General features: G+C 37.3%; 1 protein-coding gene across 3 annotated transcripts in view; it reads left to right on the forward strand.

Moving 5' to 3' along the window:
- The window catches only part of brinp2 (bone morphogenetic protein/retinoic acid inducible neural-specific 2), a 186,485-nt gene that overhangs the window by 138,067 nt on the left and 27,433 nt on the right, over positions 1 to 20,985 (forward strand). For all 3 annotated transcript variants that reach the window (XM_081597761.1, XM_081597762.1, XM_081597763.1), the window contains exon 6: positions 3,262 to 3,498. In XM_081597761.1, the coding sequence (XP_081453887.1) occupies positions 3,262 to 3,498 (237 nt within the window). The remainder of the gene's footprint in view (positions 1 to 3,261; positions 3,499 to 20,985) is intronic.

Consider the following 20,985-nt stretch of genomic DNA (forward strand, 5'->3'; position numbering starts at 1 on the left):
TGAATGTCAAATGCTTGGACTTCTTCATATAGAAGTTCAGGCAAAAGACAAAATTTGTTTATGCATTTCACTGCAGAACCATCAGCAGTGAAATGTTTCAGTGCAGAGGACTTGAGTCTCAGCACTGCGGAGAGAGGAGGCAGGTTGGTGACTTGATTTTTGCCACAGGGAATATGCAAGAGAATAAATCAGTCTCACTAATCTGCAGTTCTGGAGAGGAAGCTGGAAAGCTGCAGTAACGTCAGAGGAGGAGGATGTTGGGGAACTGAGAAAGATAGTCAGCAAGTCCTGATGGAGTATATCCACAACTTGGTTAGTCAAATTTTCCTCCATGAGGATCACAGGTACAACTTCACAACTAGAACCACAGTCCAGTGGTTAGAAGTCAGGTAATGGTCATACATAGAGAGGAGGATGTCAGAGTACCTAGTAAAACAGAGCAGGTACGGTTCGGAGGGCGGGTCGTGGTCCAGCCATCAGAAAGGTCGCAGAGATCTGTCATGGATGAGGCAAAAATCATCTGGAGACAACCAGGGCAAGGATACAATGCTGGGTAACTCCTGGCACAAGAAAGTCAATAAGGAGGTAGAAACTGGGGAGAGCTCAAGAACTGCAGAAAACAGGTGAGAAAGGTAGACAATTAGGCTAGGCACAGGTGGGCTGAACGAATCTGATGAGCAGAGATTTAACATGGCAGGTGGAGCAAAGTAACACGGAAGCATAAAAGCAAGACGAGAATAACATGGAGAAACACGGAATATTATCGTTTCAGTTGATTTGACCACTTGGCTCGCTGATAGATGATGTAGAAAACAATGACCTTTCCTCCCTGTATGGTCAGGTGGTCGTTAGGCAAGATGAAGAACAAAACCCAAGAATGATCTCTCTGCTAGCTCTCTTCTGGCACAGTAGCCACACACTCATTATGCATCCAATATCTGCATTATAAACGGAAGTGACACATTTCTTTATAGATGCGACAGGTTTTCATGTTTCACCAAATGAGCCTAATTTCTTTCAGTCTGACCCACATAAAACACATTTTTAGATGAGCCAATGTGCAGAGCAAGACAAAAAAACTGCACAGCAGCAGCTTGTTATTTAGGGCAACTTACTAGTTGTGTAAATTTTAAAAACAAGACTTGTTGTTTTCTAAGAAAAAAAAAGGCAAAACTTGATCCAAACTGACTCGTCAGGCTATAGTTTGAGGTTGTGTTGTCTTTGACCACGATGTACACAGATGAATCCTCAAGCAGGAATATTCACAATGCATGTGTTCAAGACTGTCCTCGATGCTACATTAAAACATGTAGTTTAATTTAATCTCCGTTTGATTATTGCAGTACATTACTTCTACTTGAGAAAAAACAAAAACTCATAAATCAGGATTTTAGCCCATACAAGCCTACCACAGCATTCTTATTTCATAAAAGCTCGACTGTGTTGTTGGGCTTTATGTCATATAAAATGGCAAATAGCACACGAACACATTCCAGTTAGCATTTTTTTTTACTCATTTTGGAAAGGCAGACGTGAGTGTCTTACTGATCACAGCATGCTTTCGGCTGAATACTGATGTGCTGCCGCAGTAACGACATGTGTGTCAAAGGTGAAAAGCAGCAAGGTGAAAAGAGGATGACTCACAGGCAAGTACCCAGCTAACAGCCAAGCTGAATAATTTGTGCTCAGTCTACACTTTCATAATGTTCTTTAAAAAATAAATAAAAAATACATAGCCAAGTTGGACAGACAGGGCCAATTTTGTATAAAATGACAGTGCAGCCAAGTGATGCTTGAATGCCCATCCAAACTTTTCAAAAGGCTACTTGAAAGTTGCCTTGGATGCGACTTCAATTGTTAGACTCTGCTATAGAGTTATATTTAGCATTATGTTTTAGTGGCTATACCTGTTTAGCATTTATGTAACAGAATTGCTCAGACTCCTCCACGGATGCGACGCTCGTGGGTGTCGCTCAGCGCGTTATCAAGGAAGACTCGTTATTTATCGGGGAACTGATTAAAACATCGAGGCAGCTTTCTGCAAGTCACTGCAAATGATCATATATTCTGTGCTGACTTTCAAAACAAAACAATCTCTCTTATAATAACACAATTTATATGGAGATTACTTCTAATCTTATCAGTACAATTAGTCCATAAAAAATAAAAAAGAAGAAAACAAGGAGAGGCGCTATCAAGGTGGGGATACAGTGAGATAATAACTAAATCTGGCGGGTTGTTTAGCTCTCTCTCCCAAACCGAAGAAACTTCCTGAAGAACTAGAACTGTGTGTGTGCGCACATGTGTGTGTGCATATACACAATCACATGACAATCCACCCACATGCCCACCAACTAACCCACAGGAAAGTAGAAAAAAGGCCTCAAAGCACCTGCCAAAGCATAGAACATGGAAAATGTGACTAATTGCATTACTTTCCATGCCAGTAAAAGAGAAAATACCAAAGAAGAGATATGCATATTCATAGCAGGGCACAGTGGGATTGACTTGGCTGCCGAAAATTATCCAGAAAGAGCTTGTGAAGTGAGGAGAGAGGCAGCTTTTGACACAAATTAACAATTATTAGACGGAAAATCAGCGAGACAAGAACGGACCACAGACCATTTCTGGAACGCGGCATGAGCTTCACACACTGTGCTACCTGCTGGTTTCTGAGAGACGTCCATCTGCAAACACATCAGCTTCTGATGTGGCTCAATACACTGTGCAGCCATAGATCTTGGCACTATAATTAGCATAGCATGTTTTAATATAGTTTAAACCACTAAATCAGCAGCGAAAATTTAACACATTTTCAAGCTGGTAAATTAAATTGATTCCAACTTTGCTTCCCACAAGTTAAACATGTAATTGCTTCAATACCCTGCAAAGGCTACTAAAGCTACTGGGTTAAAACGACACGCAGATGAAATTGCAATTCTTACTTTCCATTTCATTTAAAAAAAAAAAAAAATGGTTGAATATTCAGGAGCAGTTCTTAAAAATGTTTTGCTAGATCCATTTAAGACATTTTTTTTTTTAAATCAAATCTGGCATGATGAATCATGGGAGTCAAAACGTCAAATTCTTTCAGCTCCCTGCTGCGGACAGGATCATAGCCTATAATCCTCTTTAAAAAAAAAAAAAAAAAAAAAGCTGAAATAAAACGACTATGTTAGGGATGTTCTTTTTCATGCGGAAATTGCAGCTATTACACTCTCTCACACACATTTGTTTTTTCAACCTTTGACTTCATGTCAGGCTTGCAGGATGTCCTGCCAGAGTTCCTCCGTGGGCGTTTTGTGGAGGCGGCCCTCAGCTACGTGGCCTGTAACTCGGAGGGTGAGCTGCTCTGCCGCAACAACGACTGCTGGTGCCGGTGCTCTCCCAGATTCCCAGAATGCAACTGTCCCTTTGCTGACATCAAAGTCATGGAGGAGAACCTGGAGAAGAACAAAGCGTCCTGGAACAACTTCAATCAGGAGTTCATGGAATCAGGTATGTGCAGGTGTCGTTTTCAGGCCATATGTTAGGCAGACTTTGAAGACGGACAGAAAATGATATTTAATGGTGATTTGATTTGGTGTCAGAAACTGTTTAAACAAACAGTATTTCACATTATTATATTGAAAAGCCAGTTTTTGGCTTTTCATCAAGTTTCTGTCTGTAAATTAGAACATGAAGCTGGAACATAATTGAACTTTGTGAAGATGCTAACCAAAGCACATCAATATCTAGTCGTTTGGCGTGTTACGGTTTTCTGGTGTCGCAGTATTTTAGTCGTTAATAAAAAGCAGTTTGTCTTGTTGCCTGACAACAATTTGTTACATTAATATTGGGAATTCCTGCACTACTGTGTTGCTCTGCTTGTGCCATCTGCATTTTGAGCACTTGGTCCAAGAAAGAAGTGACAGAGTTAGAGACTGGCTAACAATGCTAGAGTCAATATCTGCGTCTCATCCCCTATTAGCACAAAGAGAAAAAGAACTGCAGCGCTGTGTTTTTAAGGAATGTAGAATGCATTTTTTCATCGAAAGAGTCTAAAATAACTTCACCAGGCAAATCCAAAATGTATGATTCTACACTTATTAGAGATGTTTTAATGAAGGACCAACTCTATTTAAACAAAAACAAATAAATAAATAAGACTGATATTTCTGCCTCCTCCCCATCTTGTTCTGGTGAACCCAGTATTGATACAACCTTAACAGCTGCTCATATTTTTTCCTATTTTTGTTTAAGAATGAGACATTTAGACATTGTAATTTCTCTAAGTATTTTGACACTTTTGACTATAAAAATGCTACATGGAGCTTGTTGCCTCTGAGTAAAAACACTGTAGAAAATATTTATTTACAAATTAGTTTAATACATAGATTTAGTCGTGTATTTATTCCACGGAATCTTTTTTTTAAAACGTCTATTATACTTTAAGAGTTTCTACCAATGAAGTACTTTTGCCGCCTCACAGTTGATGGCAGCTAAGGATGAGCTGCCGACTGTATTGCAGCACATAAATAAGCGAGTGGAGATGTGGACAGCTGGATAGGGGCCGTGTTGCATAAGTTTGTTTAATTCGAGTTTCAGACGGAGCAGGTGGGATGGTGATGATTTATTGAGCCAAGCTGGAGGCAGCTTGTGCCGCTGCCACTGTGTTTGTACAGAGCGTACCTGTGAAGTGTTTTTGTGATTACGTTAATGATAATTACTCATAAAATAAAGCGACAAACGGAGATGATTAGTGATAACGTACTTGGTTTGTGGCTCACTTGGATGTCGTTTTATTCATAAAGACGCAGATTACACTACATCTGGATGCTCATCCAGGAAGTTTTGTGTGCGCCAAGTTTGCTTCACTTAGTAAAACCAACTGGTGACGTAAAAACTAATGATAGAACTGTACATGTACATGTATTAAACTTTGATGTCCTTCTTACTTATTCCCCTAAGCCCATTCATTGTTATCGGGTAAAATCTAGCCTACCATCTTTTTGATGTTTCATGCGTGAAGCTGGTGTACGGTGAACTTACCCACATATGGAATAAAAACATAGACGGCATCTGTCCGGATGAAAGTTATGCCTCAGCATTGCTGGGCCTCCCTGGTAGAGATTATGTCAGGTGTACAACACGGTGGGCCGCTTCATCAAAACTATCTACCGCAGAAAAAAATGGCACAGGTGTGTGATGTAATGATAGCTACGATGCAGAACAAGTCGGGCGTCGCTCTCTTAATTGGTTGAAGTTTTTTTTGTTTTTTCTTTTTTTTCCTGCTTTGCCACATCTCAACACATTACCAGCTCACCTCTTAATGACTTGGAAGGTGTATGCGGGATTTAATTGGAAACAGGTTTCTGGCAGCATGCCTCGCTCTCTGCGAGCGTATTGTGTTTCCCTGTAGAGCTCAGGTAATTGTGTGCGAGCCGCAGTTTGTGCAGGAAAACAGTTGCTGAGTGACATCAAGAGAGGTAAACAGGCTTTGTGTGCATTCATTTAGACTCACTTTGACAGCACTTGATTTTGCAAAGTTGCGTTTTTGCTCGATGATAAAACTTTATAAGGATACACAAGCATCCTTATAAAGGAAAGGAAAGGAAAAAGGGCAAAAGCGGCGCGTGAATCGTGAGGCACTTTTCTCATTGCGCTGACATTGTGGATTTTATCAGAAAGCTCGCTTTTTTTGTTGTTGTTTATCCAGAAAATAATCCTGTAGTGCTTTCAGAGGGTTGTGTTTGAGAAGTGAGCTGAAAATGTCATAGCAGGCACAGGGACAGACACTGAATTGCCAGAGGCATGGCTGTGTGGAGAAGCTCATCAAAGTTTAATCTAATTTTTGGGAGCACACAAGTTACAGTTACGCATTCACACACTAGCAACAGCTGCACATGCGAGAAATTGGAATGCAAAATGATTGCAAAAAGACGGCAAAATGACATCTACATAGCAAATGTTTGAATTTCTGAGTTCTGTCTATTGGTTTTTCCTCCCTCTGTGGCTCCTTGTTTCTGTTACTGATCTTCTCCTTCCTCTTCTCACTCAGACATAAGGTGCCCTTAGCACTTATTATATCACCTGGTAAAGATTGGTAAAAAGATTTATTTGTTTTTTAGTGTTTATTTACGTTCTCTTGGGTGTCATCCACTCTATCCAGGGTCTTAAGAATTAAGGTCTACTTTTTTATTATTTTTTTTTTTTACTGGGCCTCTTTTACAATTTCCCTGTAGGTTTGAGGCGATTTGTGTCCTCGGACAGTAATTCTGTGTTATTTTCCAGTGAAGTTGTTTTATTTTATTTTATTTTTTATTTTTTCTAAAATATGTTGATTTATTCTGTGTGCTAAAGACTGTGTGTGTTGGTTTAACTCTCCCACAGAGAAAGACAAGGAGAAGAGGCACAAAAAGCAGTCTAATAATGGGGTTTGCGAAAGTGAAGAAGTGAATTTTGCACACCAAACTTGGCTTGCCACCAATTTAAAAGTAGATTATCAAAGTCAACTCACAATGTACAAGTAACATAAAAGCTCTCTGCTGTAAAGCTGTTTCTTTCTGGGTAGAGGAGGCGATGTTCAGTTATGGGAGGCAAGATGTCTTTGAAAGGTGTGAAAACTTCAGGAACATCACACCTTTGGTTTTGTGAAATTGGTAACCAGGCCAGCTTTCTGAAAAGAAAAAAAAAAAAACATTTTTGAATCCATATTTTATTTTATTTTTTTTAGTCATAGTTCTTTTGTAAGCTTTGGGACAGTGTAATAACAATTCTTAAACTTTTCACATTTACATTATGAAAATACTGGTTTTATAATTTGCTGCAATAATAAATCTTAATTTTAATTGGTGGTGTGCTAATGATAGATTTAATATATTACAGAGTTCTTTAGTATTATATATTTTTCAGGCAGGTTGTTCTATTTTATAGCACAATCAAGTAACTATGTTACCTTAAGTTGTTATAAAAATACTCCATATATCAAACATGACTTAAAAAAATAGACTTTGCAATTTTGACACCTTGAAATTGGCCTCTGCCTCTTTAAGAACCTCCTACTCTACCCAGCGTTTATTAACTGAAATTGAACTTTGTTGAATTGCATGTGATTTCAGACTTTTTCCATCTTCCTAAACCTTTATTCAGAGTCAACTCACTTTCCTTGTACAAAACCACACAAAACAAGATGAACTGATTATATTAGTGATACTTTGGACACGTTCAAGTGAAATGGCACGAGTTCCATTTTTATGTTTATTTGGTAATAATACTCAGCTATAGCAACACAAAGTCACAGTTTAGATTAGATTTTTATGTTTGTCTTTGGCCAGTTTTTCTTTTTTTTTTATATGACTAATCGTGGATCAACTTTTCAGTTTGCAATCAGGGTTTTTCAGAGGAAAGTCACTTTGATCACATCATTAGCCAGCAACTTGGAGCTTTTGGTGCACAGAAATCCAGTAATAATGAATCCTAGGGAAACTAGTGCTCCTGCTGTTGCTTTTAATCTTTTATTGACTGACCTAATGCCCGAGCTTGTTTCAAAATAAACTACTTCTTCGCTTTCGTTTCCAATAAGCAACCGAAACCACTTTGCATTATGTTTCATAAAGATATGAACAGAATATTTATCCATGGATTAATTCAGCAGAATGACAATAACAACTTAAGAGGATATGATGTTCTCACATATCATTTCTAACCATGATTAGAAATTGCATTTTTTTAAAATTGTATTTAAAGAGAAATACAAAAAATGTATTACAGGACATATTTATTTAAATAAAAAGTCACAATTAATTATACTACTCTAAACAATTTATCAATGATAAATTCTAGCATACTGATTATTACAATTATAAAACTTTTAATAAAAACCTAAAATCAAAGTCTGTTAAATTCAAGTCGTTTTCAAGTAAGTAGTAGTTTCAAAATGGCTCCTTTAGTTTTCATGAGGGAAACGTGTAGTTGGCTACATTCAGCCATCTGACCAGCAGTGTGCAGCAGCAGGTGGGTGACGGTCAGCATCACAGAATTATTCTTTGCTCCATAATGCAAGAAAATAAATTTGTTAGCATATTTAGTGGCATCGTATTATCAAATTAAATCAAATCAAAACAAAATTGCTTATGTACATTTGAAAACAGCCGATGCTGAGCAAAGGTTTGTGTATAAAATTATAACTTACTAAAAATGTAAACTGTTAATCACTTTAAAAAGCTTTAAATAACGACTTACTGGAATAGAAAGACCGATGTTTTTTTGTTTTTGAAACCAAACGTTACCTTATTAAATCTTTGTTGTACCGTTAACCAACGTCTGCTAAATCAAACTGGGTTAATAAGTTCGTGTGCATCAACTCCCGTGCATCTACAAACCTTCGGAGTTGATCTCTCATAATGAAATTCAGATAGCGGCTAGAATTAGCACATCAATACCATGTTGGATTCGACATGCAACCCATTAGAGCGGGTCTTTGAAACATTAACTCGGCTCACACGACGAACAGGGTTTTCTCAGGCACCGAGCATGAGGAGAGTGACTATAGGATGTAACTAACAAATGAGGTAACTCATCCATGAAACATAAGACGGAGCCTCTAGGTAATTAAGATTCAATTCCCGGCTCCGAGGGTGGGCAGGAGGTGGTGTTAGCTGCACAGTGAGAAGGAGACGGAGAGAGGGGAAAAAATCAAATAAAGAAGAGCTTTCCATCTCCTTCGCTTTATGTTGGTTATGGGAAGTCCTGGTCATGTTAATATATTTTATTTTTCACAGTGTTTTGAAAAGCTTTGTGCGTGTTCAGCATTCATGCACACACAATAATTTCACTGGAGCTTTCACATCCGTGTGGTGATGTAAAGAGCTTTTGGATGAATGCATGCAACTAACCAATTAGTGGTGGCTTGTTGCCCCTTGAACTGTTTATTAAAAGTTATATAATTACATGAATAAAAGTGAGCATTTGTTGGCAAGATGCATTAGAGTGTGGAGGTTTCCACATTTTCTATGCTTCTGCATAATCAAACCTAATAACGTTTTTTTTTTTTTTTTTTTTTACATTTTTGCATTATATTGCTGTTAAATGTTAAGGTGAAATTAGTTTGTGGTCTAGGGGGAAAAAAGTATAGAAAGCCTTATTGCTGCAGCATACAGTTCAGAACTTAGAAAAAGGCAACCATTATACTGGAAACATTTTTAACTAAATGTATTTATTTATTGCTGAAAATAAATGGAACTGACGCCTTTATTCAGACTTGCAGTTATTCTTAGTTTTTAAAAACTTTTCATTAGTGAACAATTTCTTTCACTGAGGTAAAAGTTTGAAATGGCGCATAGGTCGAGTTATTTTAGGCACTTGCCATTATGCCATATTTATCCTCACCACACGCCATGAATCAGGAAGCAAGGTAAAACTATCTACAAATCATAATGATAAAAAACAAAAACTGAGCAATGTGTGGCATCCTGGGTTCATTAAGTTCCCATAACAACAATTAGACACCATCTACTTGCCAACCATTTTTGTGGATCTGGTGTGAAACTAGGGTTAATTACACAAAAAAGCATCTTGTTTGCAATGTGAAGCTCATCTAATGTGCCGGTGAACCTTGTTAGAGATCAAAGCAAATGACCACATCACCGCAGAAGTTGTCCACCTAACACATCTATGACTGCCCTTCTAATCCGGGACTCTAGACATTATGAACAGAGTAGCATAATGTCCAAATACCTCTGTACGCTGTAAACTTATGAAATGTTCTACAAGGGGTCTGGATCTCAAGTGTGACTGTTATAAAAACGTTTGGATGCGTCCCTGCTCCAACACACCTGAACTACATGCCTTCTTGGCATGTCGGCAAGTTTTCCAAAGGTCTTGTCGTAAACCATTAAGTTGATTTGTGTGTGTTGAAGCAAAAGATACGAGACAGTATTGCATATTTCTTATTCGTAGGTTTTTGTGTAAGTTCTTGTATAAAATCTTGGCAGTGAATGAAATGTATTCTAAGTTATGCAGCTACCACAGAAGATGATTTTATTTCAATACTTTTCACATCTTTATCAAGGTTGCATCTGTAAAAGTGAGAGGACTGAGATTATGTACGTTTTTTAAAGTTTTCACTTCCACATTAGTTTTCAGTTTAAACTTGAAACTTCCAACCAACTTTTTTTTTTTTTATCAGGCTTTTAATAGGCTTTTCCTGACAATAAGCCCTGCAGCTTCAGAGTCATTAGCACTGTTGTAAACTTTGGTTCTGTCAGAGTTTGCTTGCATAGGGAGAAGTTGAGACCAGCTGTTTGTTACATACTCCTGCTCATTAGTGGACTAATTATAAAACAGTCCATATTGACCATGCAAGGATAAGTTTAGACAAGCATTTGAGAAATGCTGCTATTGTGTGTGGAGCTGTTGTATCCGGTGCTTCATGTCATCAGTCGGTGTTAATTGGATGTTTCTGCAACTACAACATGAGATACGGATGTCAAGCGGTGAAGCCTGTTAACAGTATGACCATTAGGAGAGATTGTCAACATATTCATCAATCTTACAACGGTTCATATATTAAATACCCCAAGAAAACTTAGTTTTACTTTTACTAGTTTGAAACCAAATTAAGTCTCTGTGGCAGGATTCCTAAATTGGTTGTACAAGTCGGTACACCTCTGTTAAAAGGCCTGTTTTTTTGTGTGTGTGTTGTAGTAAAATGAGACCATTAATCATTTCATGTGATTTTGATATACATCCTGTATTATTCAAATTTAAAATGAGCAAATCTTTCACAATACGACATGCTAAAATTAGAACACCTGCAGTAGTCTGCTTGCATAGGTGGACCGACTAATATTTAGTTGAACGCCCTTCAGTTCTACCAAAAACACTTTATTAGTATTATTCACTTATTACCTGACTGATTCTTTTACAGAAAAATCGTACTGAGATAAAATTTCACACTTTTTGTTTTCAGAGAAATTATTTGCATTGGATTCTCATTTGGTGTGTTGGACTGAAGAGTGCTGAAAACAAATGAACGCAACACCTCCGAGACTCTTTGTAAAAAGAAGAGAAGAAAAAGTTAAGAACTAGGTACTACTTCCATTTTAATTCAGAATCCCACACTAGTTCGTAGTGGATTTTTTTTGTAGTGTCAAAAACACTTAATAAAATCCACATTGTAAAAGTAGAATTTATGTGAATACTTTGACCAGGATACTGAATGTCACTTTATCTATGGGAAGAACATTTTGTGCTGCACTGATTTGGTTGACAAATCACCCATTCGCACCAACGAGGGAAGTGAATGAAGCAAAATTTCTCAGTTCACCATTTATTTTATTTTTTTCATATTCCCCCTCATTCCGCTGCGATGAGTGAGTTCTTAGTGAATGCCAGCTCCGAATCAAAGCTGTCTGCACTGATAAATCACTTTAATCCATTGGCTGCCCTCAGACAAAAACCTCAGTGGTTTTTAAAATTTCATTGCTGACATTATTGAACTCGCTCCTTCTGCTGCGCAATCAATAACATTCATGTTGTCAACTCTAAACTGTGCGTATTGTGAACGTTTAGCGCCGCATTGTGCTGCTCCTCCTGCTGCGTTATACCTTCATATCAGTAATAGGCAGAACTGCTTAACTATCATCTCCTCATTATAACTGACAGCCACATGCCACGGCCGAGGCTTTTCCCTTCCCCTCTGCGTTTCCTCACCTTCTCCGCTTTGCTTTATGGGTCTCCTCTAGTCATTTTGCATTGGATTACAGATTGGTTAATTGTCTGTTTATCTTCGTTATGTCAGTGGAAAAAAAACAAACGTCTCCACAAGCTAACGAATCAGTTTGATAACCGGTACCACCCACAAATAGTCTTGGCACGGGTTCCTCTCAATGCTATCAGGACTCCACCGCTTTGAATGTCTGCCCAGTTTTGCTTTTATTGCTGTTATAAAGCATGTTGTGTCAGGCTGTTGATTTAGCACATGCACTTCCTGGATTTCTTAAGAAAACACAAGGAGGATTTTTTTTTAGTTCTAAAGATGGATTTCAACTTAGCTAAAGACTTGGCAACCTTTTCTTCCACCTTCTCATCTAATTTTCTTCCTTTGTTCCACTGCAAAGATGTTTGGCAAAGGTAGTCTCTGCTTCCTCCACATTTCTTTCTTGGTTTATTTTTCTTATTCTGCAGCACATCTGTCCTTTTTTTCATGTTTCACATAAACAAGGACAGGCCAGAGATATGTAGCATGTAGCTTTTGTTTTCTAAATTCATAAGCACAGAATCTGGATGAAAGGATTATTCATATATTTTGCTTTGATGGAAGAACGGAAACCTTCACATCATAATATGTTTAAGAGGGTGACATAAAGTATACCCAGTGTTTACATACAATGAATAATTTTTAAAAAGCACATTATCATTATGTTTTAATACTTGTTGGAAAAATGGGCCTTAACAAGATCATAAATTATGACATTTAGTGAAAACTACTTTCAAATTATTTGCAAAACATACAAAAATATTGCATTAAATTTATTGATGACGTAAATATTGAAAGGGTAAATGAAAATAAAATTTTTTTGTGTGATGTTAAACCATAAATCTGCTAGAAACCACACATTAAATATGCTTGGGAGATTTTGACTTGGAGCTTTGTCATCCTGTGGAGAACAAAGTACACCCTCATTCAGAAAGTTTTTTTTAATCTTTTTTAATGTATGTTACTTTTCCCATGTTTGAGTTACTGTGCTGACTTGTGAAGAAGCATAAAAGCAATATACAAAACATTAACTTCAATATAGAATCCTCAGTTATGAATCCCCATATTTTGCAGGCTGCTAAAGATTCAATTTATAATTTTTCCCCATTAAAAGTGTGACCTATTTTTGTCTTGACGTGCATATCTAAGAAAATTGCCTTCTGAAAAAGTTTTATTTCTGACAGGCCAAATATTAAAGGAATTTGATAATAATTCTTGCTTGAATGTGAATTTGCATAAAATTACAGATGACCTGGATCACTTTTCCAATGGAGCAAGTGACTAAAGTTCTTAATATAAATCGTCTGTATTGATTTACTTTGCTGTGGATGATTGAAACAAAGACACAACAAACGTCCAGATTCCATAAAAAGGAAAATGTTGCATTCCAGTACTTTTCACTTTAACGTGTGTTAATAATGCTGTCACTGCAGGTTTGTTTTACTGGGACAAGCAGGTACCATTACTATGGATAAGGAGAACTTAAATGATTTTTAGTTGGGACAAATGTTTAGCTTATAGTGGGTTATAAATGATCGGTTTTTGTCACTGTTCTTAGTTTATTAGCTTTGTACTCCTGTAATAAATGCTGCTTACATGTCTTTTGGGGCATTTTTTTTTATTAGGGCTAATACAGTTAAAACTGTTGGAAGACAGATTCCCAGTGTCTAGACAAAAAGCTTCCTCAGGATCCATCAACAATGCCGACCTATTACACCCTCACACACATTTCAGACTTAATTCACCTCTAATGGCTTTGATAAAGCCTTTACTGAATTGCGCTGCCTCCATAATAATGTTATTCATCTACTGAGAGGTTCAAGATTGGAGCCTTTTATTGGCAGACTGGAGTGAGTGAGCGGTGAAATACATCAAAAATCACTAATGAATACTGTCTGTACACACAGATGAGTTAAAAGCTTTTCCATGTTTAAGTCAGGAGATGTTTTCCAAAGGAACATAAATTAAGATTCAAAGTTTGCTGACTATAATTTAAAAAGGTATCAGCAAAGAGTAGCCTTTCATCTTCTCTGTACCCCATTTGGTGTGCCATTATACTTTATCATGTTTTTTTTCTTCTTTTTTAGTTAGCTGTTTTTTTGGAGGGGGGGTTCTGATGCTTTGTCAGATTCTGGCTTTTCTTTTGTGATCGATTGTCTGGGCTGATTAGCCTTGTTGCAGGTTAATAGCCCAGTGATATTAGTCTATTGGCTGTAGATTAAGGTTTCTTGTAAAGGGGAATTGAGATATGAAGTAATTGTTTTTAAAAATAGACTGTTCAAAACCCACTATCTGTCCTGTAACCGAGACAATGTTACTTTATATAAATTAATGGTACTGAGAGACTCATTTCTGTAACTGGTCTTTAAAAACAAATCCTATCAACATTTTACTGTGAAGATAGCTAAATGGTCAATTTTATTCAAAACGTAGAAACAGAAATGTTATTACTTAAGTTCCTGCGTAGGAACAGAAATCAGTTCAGAGAGAAATCATTCACAACAAAAATCTTAGATCAGTGTATTTCTGTCCCAGTGCTCTCATCTGTCTGCTTTGTTCAGATCATGTCAGAGTTTTCCTGTGAATTTCCAATTTTTAAAAAAAATATTAACAAGTAGATGTAATAACCTACACGAGTAGATGTATTATTTTAAAACTGATTGTGCGATTATGTTACCACTGCAGGAAGAGTAAGAAGAACATGCTCGTTTCTCTTCCTTTGAAAGTGGTTGCCACTGACAACAGGCAGATGCAGTCAGGGTGGGTGGATGCTGACTTTTCACCTGACCCGCCGTGCTCTCTGCTGCCTCCATGTCAATAGCTTTTCTACGAAACCTCCCCGCTCTGCAATTGACATCTCCGACCCAACACAAAATAAAGGAAGTTGTAATTTTCCGGGGTGGCGATGATGAACAGGGTAAGAGCAGATTATCCCACCCATCACATTCACAGAAAACAGAGTAGCTTCGGCTGATGTGTCCTTTTTTTTTTTTGTTTTTTTAATCATTAGGCGCCCTGCTTGAGGCTTTTCCTGGTCTTTTGGCACAACTGAGCAGCACGTGGGAGTTTTATGACAGTTTAGCTCAGTATACCTGACTCCAGAGGGATCTGTTCACTGTTCCCACAGTGTAAAAGATATATAATTGCCTGTTTGAGAGTTTCGGGACTGTCGGTCTCAGCTTTGAGCCGAAGTCTCAACATTTTTATTTTTGTTGCAGTGTGAGCAAACGCTGCAACTTGCACTCCATAGTCTGGCTTCTCTTTATGTGAACTTAAATATTTGTCAACCAATTTAGATTTAGATCGTCTTATTTTTGAGTTTATTAGCCAAATGTGTTTAAAATTCTTCCCTGGGTAAAAAAAAAAAAAGCTAAAAATACAGTTTGTTTTGTTTATTTTCGTAATCTGATAATTTTTTTAAATGATAAAATAACTGTTTAATTTGAAGGAAGACTATATTAAAAGATCTCATAATTACTTGAAATGTTGGAAAATATTATGTGCATATTCTAATTAGAGACGTGAAATTGTCCTTAAAATATAATCACTTAGTGGTGGTTTAGATTATTTGTTATTTCAATGTATAATGTTCTAACTCCTCTTGAAGTGAATATATGACTGTTTAAGGTTCATCTATTTATTTTTAGGCTTCAACAGCTTTCCACATCATTTTCACAAATTCAACAGTCTGTAGCACAAGTGCAATGTAAAAAGATCACAGGTCTTAGACTTTAGCATGAAAGCTACAGACTATTCCTCCCTTCTAACCATCACCATTTATTGATCATGCTTCAGAAAGGAAAGCTGCTCACTGTTTCTTCCCCAATCATCACAATTTAGCGATCATGTTTCTTAGTGTGAAGGTGTTATAACTTATAACTGTGATATTTAACAGATAGTGTCTGAGCATGGTCTGTGAGCGCAGGTGTAAGGCTATTACTACCTCACAGCAGTTTGGTTGAGAATCACACCTTCAGATGTTCTGCTCCCCACGTCGCAACATCACAAACATTACCCCCGTCCAATTACAAATGTATCTAGAAATATTACACATGCTTTAAAGCTTTTTCAACTAAATATATTAGCATCTTATAAACTACAACTTTTTATGAGGCAAGAAAAGAAAGGCACATTGATAACATTGTTACAAACTGTTATTTGATGTTGAAATATCTTCCTTATCAGTTTTTAATGGGTGCAAGATAATAGGAACATTTTACACGTATTAATCTATTTATTGTTTATCCCTCTACTTGACTAACTATGTTTGAGTCAAAACTAGAACAGTCAGATTTTATTTTCTTCAGATACCCGTTTTAAAACTTAGCTATGTTTGCTTCTACAGAAGACTGTTTGGGTGTTGTAATTGTCATTACATCAGTTGTTTTCCTTCACTGACTGAATATCATCCTTGCTGTTAAAATCCCATCCAGGTAACTCATGAGTGCAGTTGCCTCACCGCCGTTTTAAGTGTGTAAAAGCCAGATGCTGTATTTACCTGCTACTGTTAATTAGAACAAGTGAAACTGGCACATTAGTGAAGAATCTAAACATGTTTGCTGATTAACCCTCCTGCAGTCTTGGCATGATGCTCAGGAGGAACGCGGCAGATGTCACGGTCGGACAATGGGGAAGCGACCAGGGTCCATTCAGCCTGAAACCACATTATAAAACTGGTGAACAGTTTTTTAACTGTTTACCAGTTTTTTAGTGGGTCAGTATGACCCTGCCAGGTCACACGTCCCTCGATAACACGAGGTGGTGTTGAGTAATCTTTCTGTAAACGATGTGCTTAATTTTCATGTCCTAATGCTGCTGGTGGAGATGAGAAGTCAGATGAATGAGATTTCATCTAACAGGTTTTCTCCAAGTGCTTGTGAAAACAAGCACTTGGAGAAAACCTGTTAGATGGTTCAAAAGAGTTGAAGCAGGGATGGGGGTTCAGCCTAACTATACAGTCAGCGCTGTAATTTAATACATCAAATCATAGAATGTCTAAATAAAAATCCAGACTTAAATCCACTTGAGAATACTGCAGAGCATTCCTGCACTGAATGTCTGATGATGACGTTTGTTTAATTTAAAAGCAAGGTTCTTTCAGATTTATGAGATTTCAGACCAAAACTTAAATATTAACTGCTGAATGAGTAGCATCAGGTTTTTTTTTTTGTTTGTTTTTTTTCTATCTGCCTTTTTTTGCTATTTCAACCAATTCCATTTAGCTTTAAACCCTACAAACAGAAAGTGGCCACTGGTCACTGCTAAAGTGTTACATCAAAAACCAGCAGGAGAGAAAAAGCATTTAAATGGTCTTGTCAGCAGGGGATTAATGACTGTGCAGAGAGTGTACATTTCCTATTTGTGGAGCAAAATGCACTTAAGCTACCGAACAGTGAAACAGCACAGCAACTGTAATAAAGTTTTGTCAAACAGCAAGTAAATATAGTTTCAAAATTGCCTGTAAGTTGTATCAATATTTTTTTTAGAAGACGTCGTTCCTGTAGACATCAACAAACTTCTCAAAGGAAAAAGCCTACATTTTCAGTGAGACGAGAGTGTATAGTTTTTCCTAAATGTTCTGACATACAAAGTTGCATGAAAATTCAAACACACTGGAGGAAAAAATAGAAATCCAGGAAAAGTCTACTGTTCATATTCATATTTCTAAGCATATCTTAGAAATAATTTATGGAAATTGCAAAGAGTAAGTTAATGTATTCAGAGTAATCTTTTGTTTTAGGTCATTACATTTTGCTACTCATATTTCTTGTACTGAAAGCTATCAAAACTCGATCATTTGTCCGATATTTTTGCATAGAAACAATATAATTTATGTTTTTTTATGTTCCTTTCTATTATTGACTGAGAATATGTCCTGGACAGGCTCTGCTTGTTTTCGCCCACTAATCACTGAAGAAAAGCATTTGAAAGTGAAAGTAACAATTGGATGCTTCTCATTATCGAACTTGTCTAAGTAACCATCAACAGTTGTGGCCGTCTCTCTATAAATGTGGGAGTTTTGGCAGCTTTTCAGACCTCATTTTAACATTTTAAATGTCACCGTTCATATTGGAGAGCATGGCGAGGTTTCCAATAAAAAGGCTTTTTTTTTTTCTCTCTAAAAATAAAGTGGCCGCACGACTTAGGCACGCAAGGCTGCATCTGACTGAACACCAAGACTTTTGGAACAATCTCTTTTGAACAGATAGGACCAAAGTAGAGATGTTTGACTGCACAAAGCTGTGTTTGGCGGAAGCATATCAGGACAAACACCTCATACTGAATAAGAAGCATGTTGAAATCATTATCCCTCCACCGCCATTTATAGAGTCGACTTAAATCTAATTTGCAAATTATGAAGTCAAATTATGTCTGCCTGCTGAAGCTTGGCCCAGACTGAGTCATGATGCAGAACAGTAATTTGATCCCCAAATCAAATCTGTAGCAAAGTGTCTGAAAATGAGTAAAAGGTGCTGCAATACCTACTCCAGTCTAAGTCCAGAGCTTAACCTCAGTCTTGTACACTCGAGTGGGACCTTGATGCATTAGTTGTCATTTGGTAAACAAATATTGATAGGCATTTCTCCACACTGTTTTTTTTTATTAGATAATGTATCACCCATTTCCTGTTTAGTCCTTGACCATGACAGCATACCAGGAAGTGTGTACTTAAAAGCGAAACAGGGGGACAAACAAAGATCTGATTTAAACAAACATTAATAAGGTGTTATCAACCATTGAACAAGTGTGACTCTTTGTAAACAAATTAATGAAAGGAATAGTGAATGAAGGCTAAATATAGAAGACATAGAAGTCTAATACATAGACACATTTTAATAAACATAATTTATTGTATGTGAAATAACAGATTGGTTCATATCTACTAGTAAGGATAAAAAAAAAAAAAATCTAGACATTGTTTTTGTACCTCCAAAGACTTGTTTGATTGGAATGGAGACGTCCCTTGAAGGAGCTCTGTTTTCTTTTGTCCTACCTTGGTTTTGCCACACCCAGGCTGGTAGACGGCCCGTAGACATGATCCCCCAGCTGACAAATGGCCAGGCGGCAGCAGTTCTCCTAAGGACCTTGCTCCTGTGCAGAGGAGGTGATAGGAGAGGTTCTCTAAGGCATAACCTGGTAGCTATTAATTCTGTTAACATGTGTAGGGAATAAAAATGATGTGATGGAAGAAAAGGGAGGGTAGTAAATCAATGAGGAGAGCGAGAGAGAGCAGTGCAAATTGAGGGAAAAAAAGAAGTGTGGAGGACTTTAAAGTAGACAATATTAAAAAGAAAAAGTCAGAGGAAATTGGGGCGGTGCGAAATGAAAAAGTGAAAAGAGAAGAAATTGTTAAAGATTTTCAGGTAATAAAGGCCAAAAGTCTAGAAAGGAAGATGTGATAAAAGAAATACGATGGAAGAAGAAGAAAAGACGGTGAGAAAGAAAAATCATAACAGCACTAGATTTTGGTTAAGACTTTATTGAAGATGTGAACTGTTTTTTTTTTGTTTTTTTTATATCTTGAATTTTAAGGCAATGAATAGTAGCATAATGAGTGTGTGAGTAGTGGTGGGTTGGTTTTGGGGTTGAGTTGGTTTATAGAAAAGCATTTTCATGCTTCCCACCTGAAATCTAACAATATCTATAAAGTGCAATTACACTATTTAAATGGATCTGCTGTATGTTTGTAGTATTAACCAGGTAACTACTAAACTCTGGGGACTTCAGGTATGTATGACTGGTGTTAGCTGAGATCTCTTAATGCTTCACTGCCTGATCCAAGCAACCAACCAACCTGAGACTCGACACCCAGGGGAGTTTATCATGATGAGGCTAATTGGTAAACATGCCCTTTGAACTTGACGAGGATATATATATACATAGATATGTGTATGTGTATTTTCTTTATGTTTTCTTCCAGTCAGAACATTTTGTTCTGAGTCGGTCCAAAGATAAACACCAAAAAGGCAGAAAAACAGGCACAGTTGCAAAAATGAAAGGACATTGATGAAACTCAGCCTGGCTAACAGGAAAACTGGAGACCAAAACTGTCAAATAATCAAAGGAAGATGTTGGACAGAAAGTCCTCCAACTGCCAAATGAAAAATAAAAAGATAAAAATACTGCTGTTGAAGAAAAACACAAAACTCACAGGTAAATGGTTTGGTGTTGCATAACACTAAAAGGTGGAAAATATCCCAAAAGAGAAAAACATCACTGCTTGCCACGAGCATGAGATGTACTAGTGCATCACATTTGTTGTCTCACTGGTGTGATACAAGCATTTGGGTTTAACCCCACCTACCCAGTGAGAGTAAAACTGGCAGAGGAAACGCTCTACTGATTTGCAAACCGCAACATAGCGTACCAAACCACAACCAACTGTGCCATGCCGCTCAAACGAGGACTAATGGGCGCTAACAAGCTTCCTTCATGTCGTCCTTCACCCTGGAAGGCTTTTCTGTCATCTCTGTAGTCTAAAGTTCAGCCACATCTTAAACACGATTTTAGGTCTGGACTCTCACTGGACCACTTCGTGATGAGAGAAGAAACCTCAGATCAGAACTTTGTGAACAATTTCAGAATAACTTCAGTTGAAATTGGAAGAAGACAAAACAAAGTGACTTTAATGTGTTGCATCCACTCGTCCTGTTGTCTCCTGTTCTCTCCTGAAGCTTGAATGGACTAGACATGTTTCAGCATGTCATAAAAAATACTGTTGACTCTTAATCAGCTTCTGAATGTCTCTGTGTCTCCTTTAACTTTTATTTTTAAATGCCTTACTTGTACTGAAAATGGCACACTTTAAGACTTTGTTCCTAAATGTTAACTTCTACACTGAAGCCTGTAGTTATTGTGAGCTGATGAATGATTGGATATGGTGCCTCAACTAACCAGAAAAAGATTGCAATTCCAGGGAGTCACAGGTCAGGGCCACTCAAGTTGAAAATGGTGGGATTTCTGTGTCATCATTGGCTTTATGTCTGTTTTTCCTTCTTTTCTTTTTTTTTTTTTAGCTTTGACAAAACCCAGGACTTCTGCACTGATAAAGTCTCAGTTTTCTGTAGACTCTTTAACGTCGTCTTTCTTTGCAATAGCCATCTAAGATGCATAGATTATTATGATGCTGACCCTGATGAAGATAACTCCTGCTGGATCAGCATCCTTGAGCAAACCTTTGCCCATCACAACCTTTTCCAACTTTAGATCCAAAAGTTGAGAACTATGAACAGAACAAAATAGAT

The sequence above is a fragment of the Poecilia reticulata genome, chromosome 17 (assembly GCF_904066995.2).
Source record: "Poecilia reticulata chromosome 17, P_reticulata-male-v2, whole genome shotgun sequence".
Lineage (NCBI taxonomy): Eukaryota > Metazoa > Chordata > Actinopteri > Cyprinodontiformes > Poeciliidae > Poecilia > Poecilia reticulata.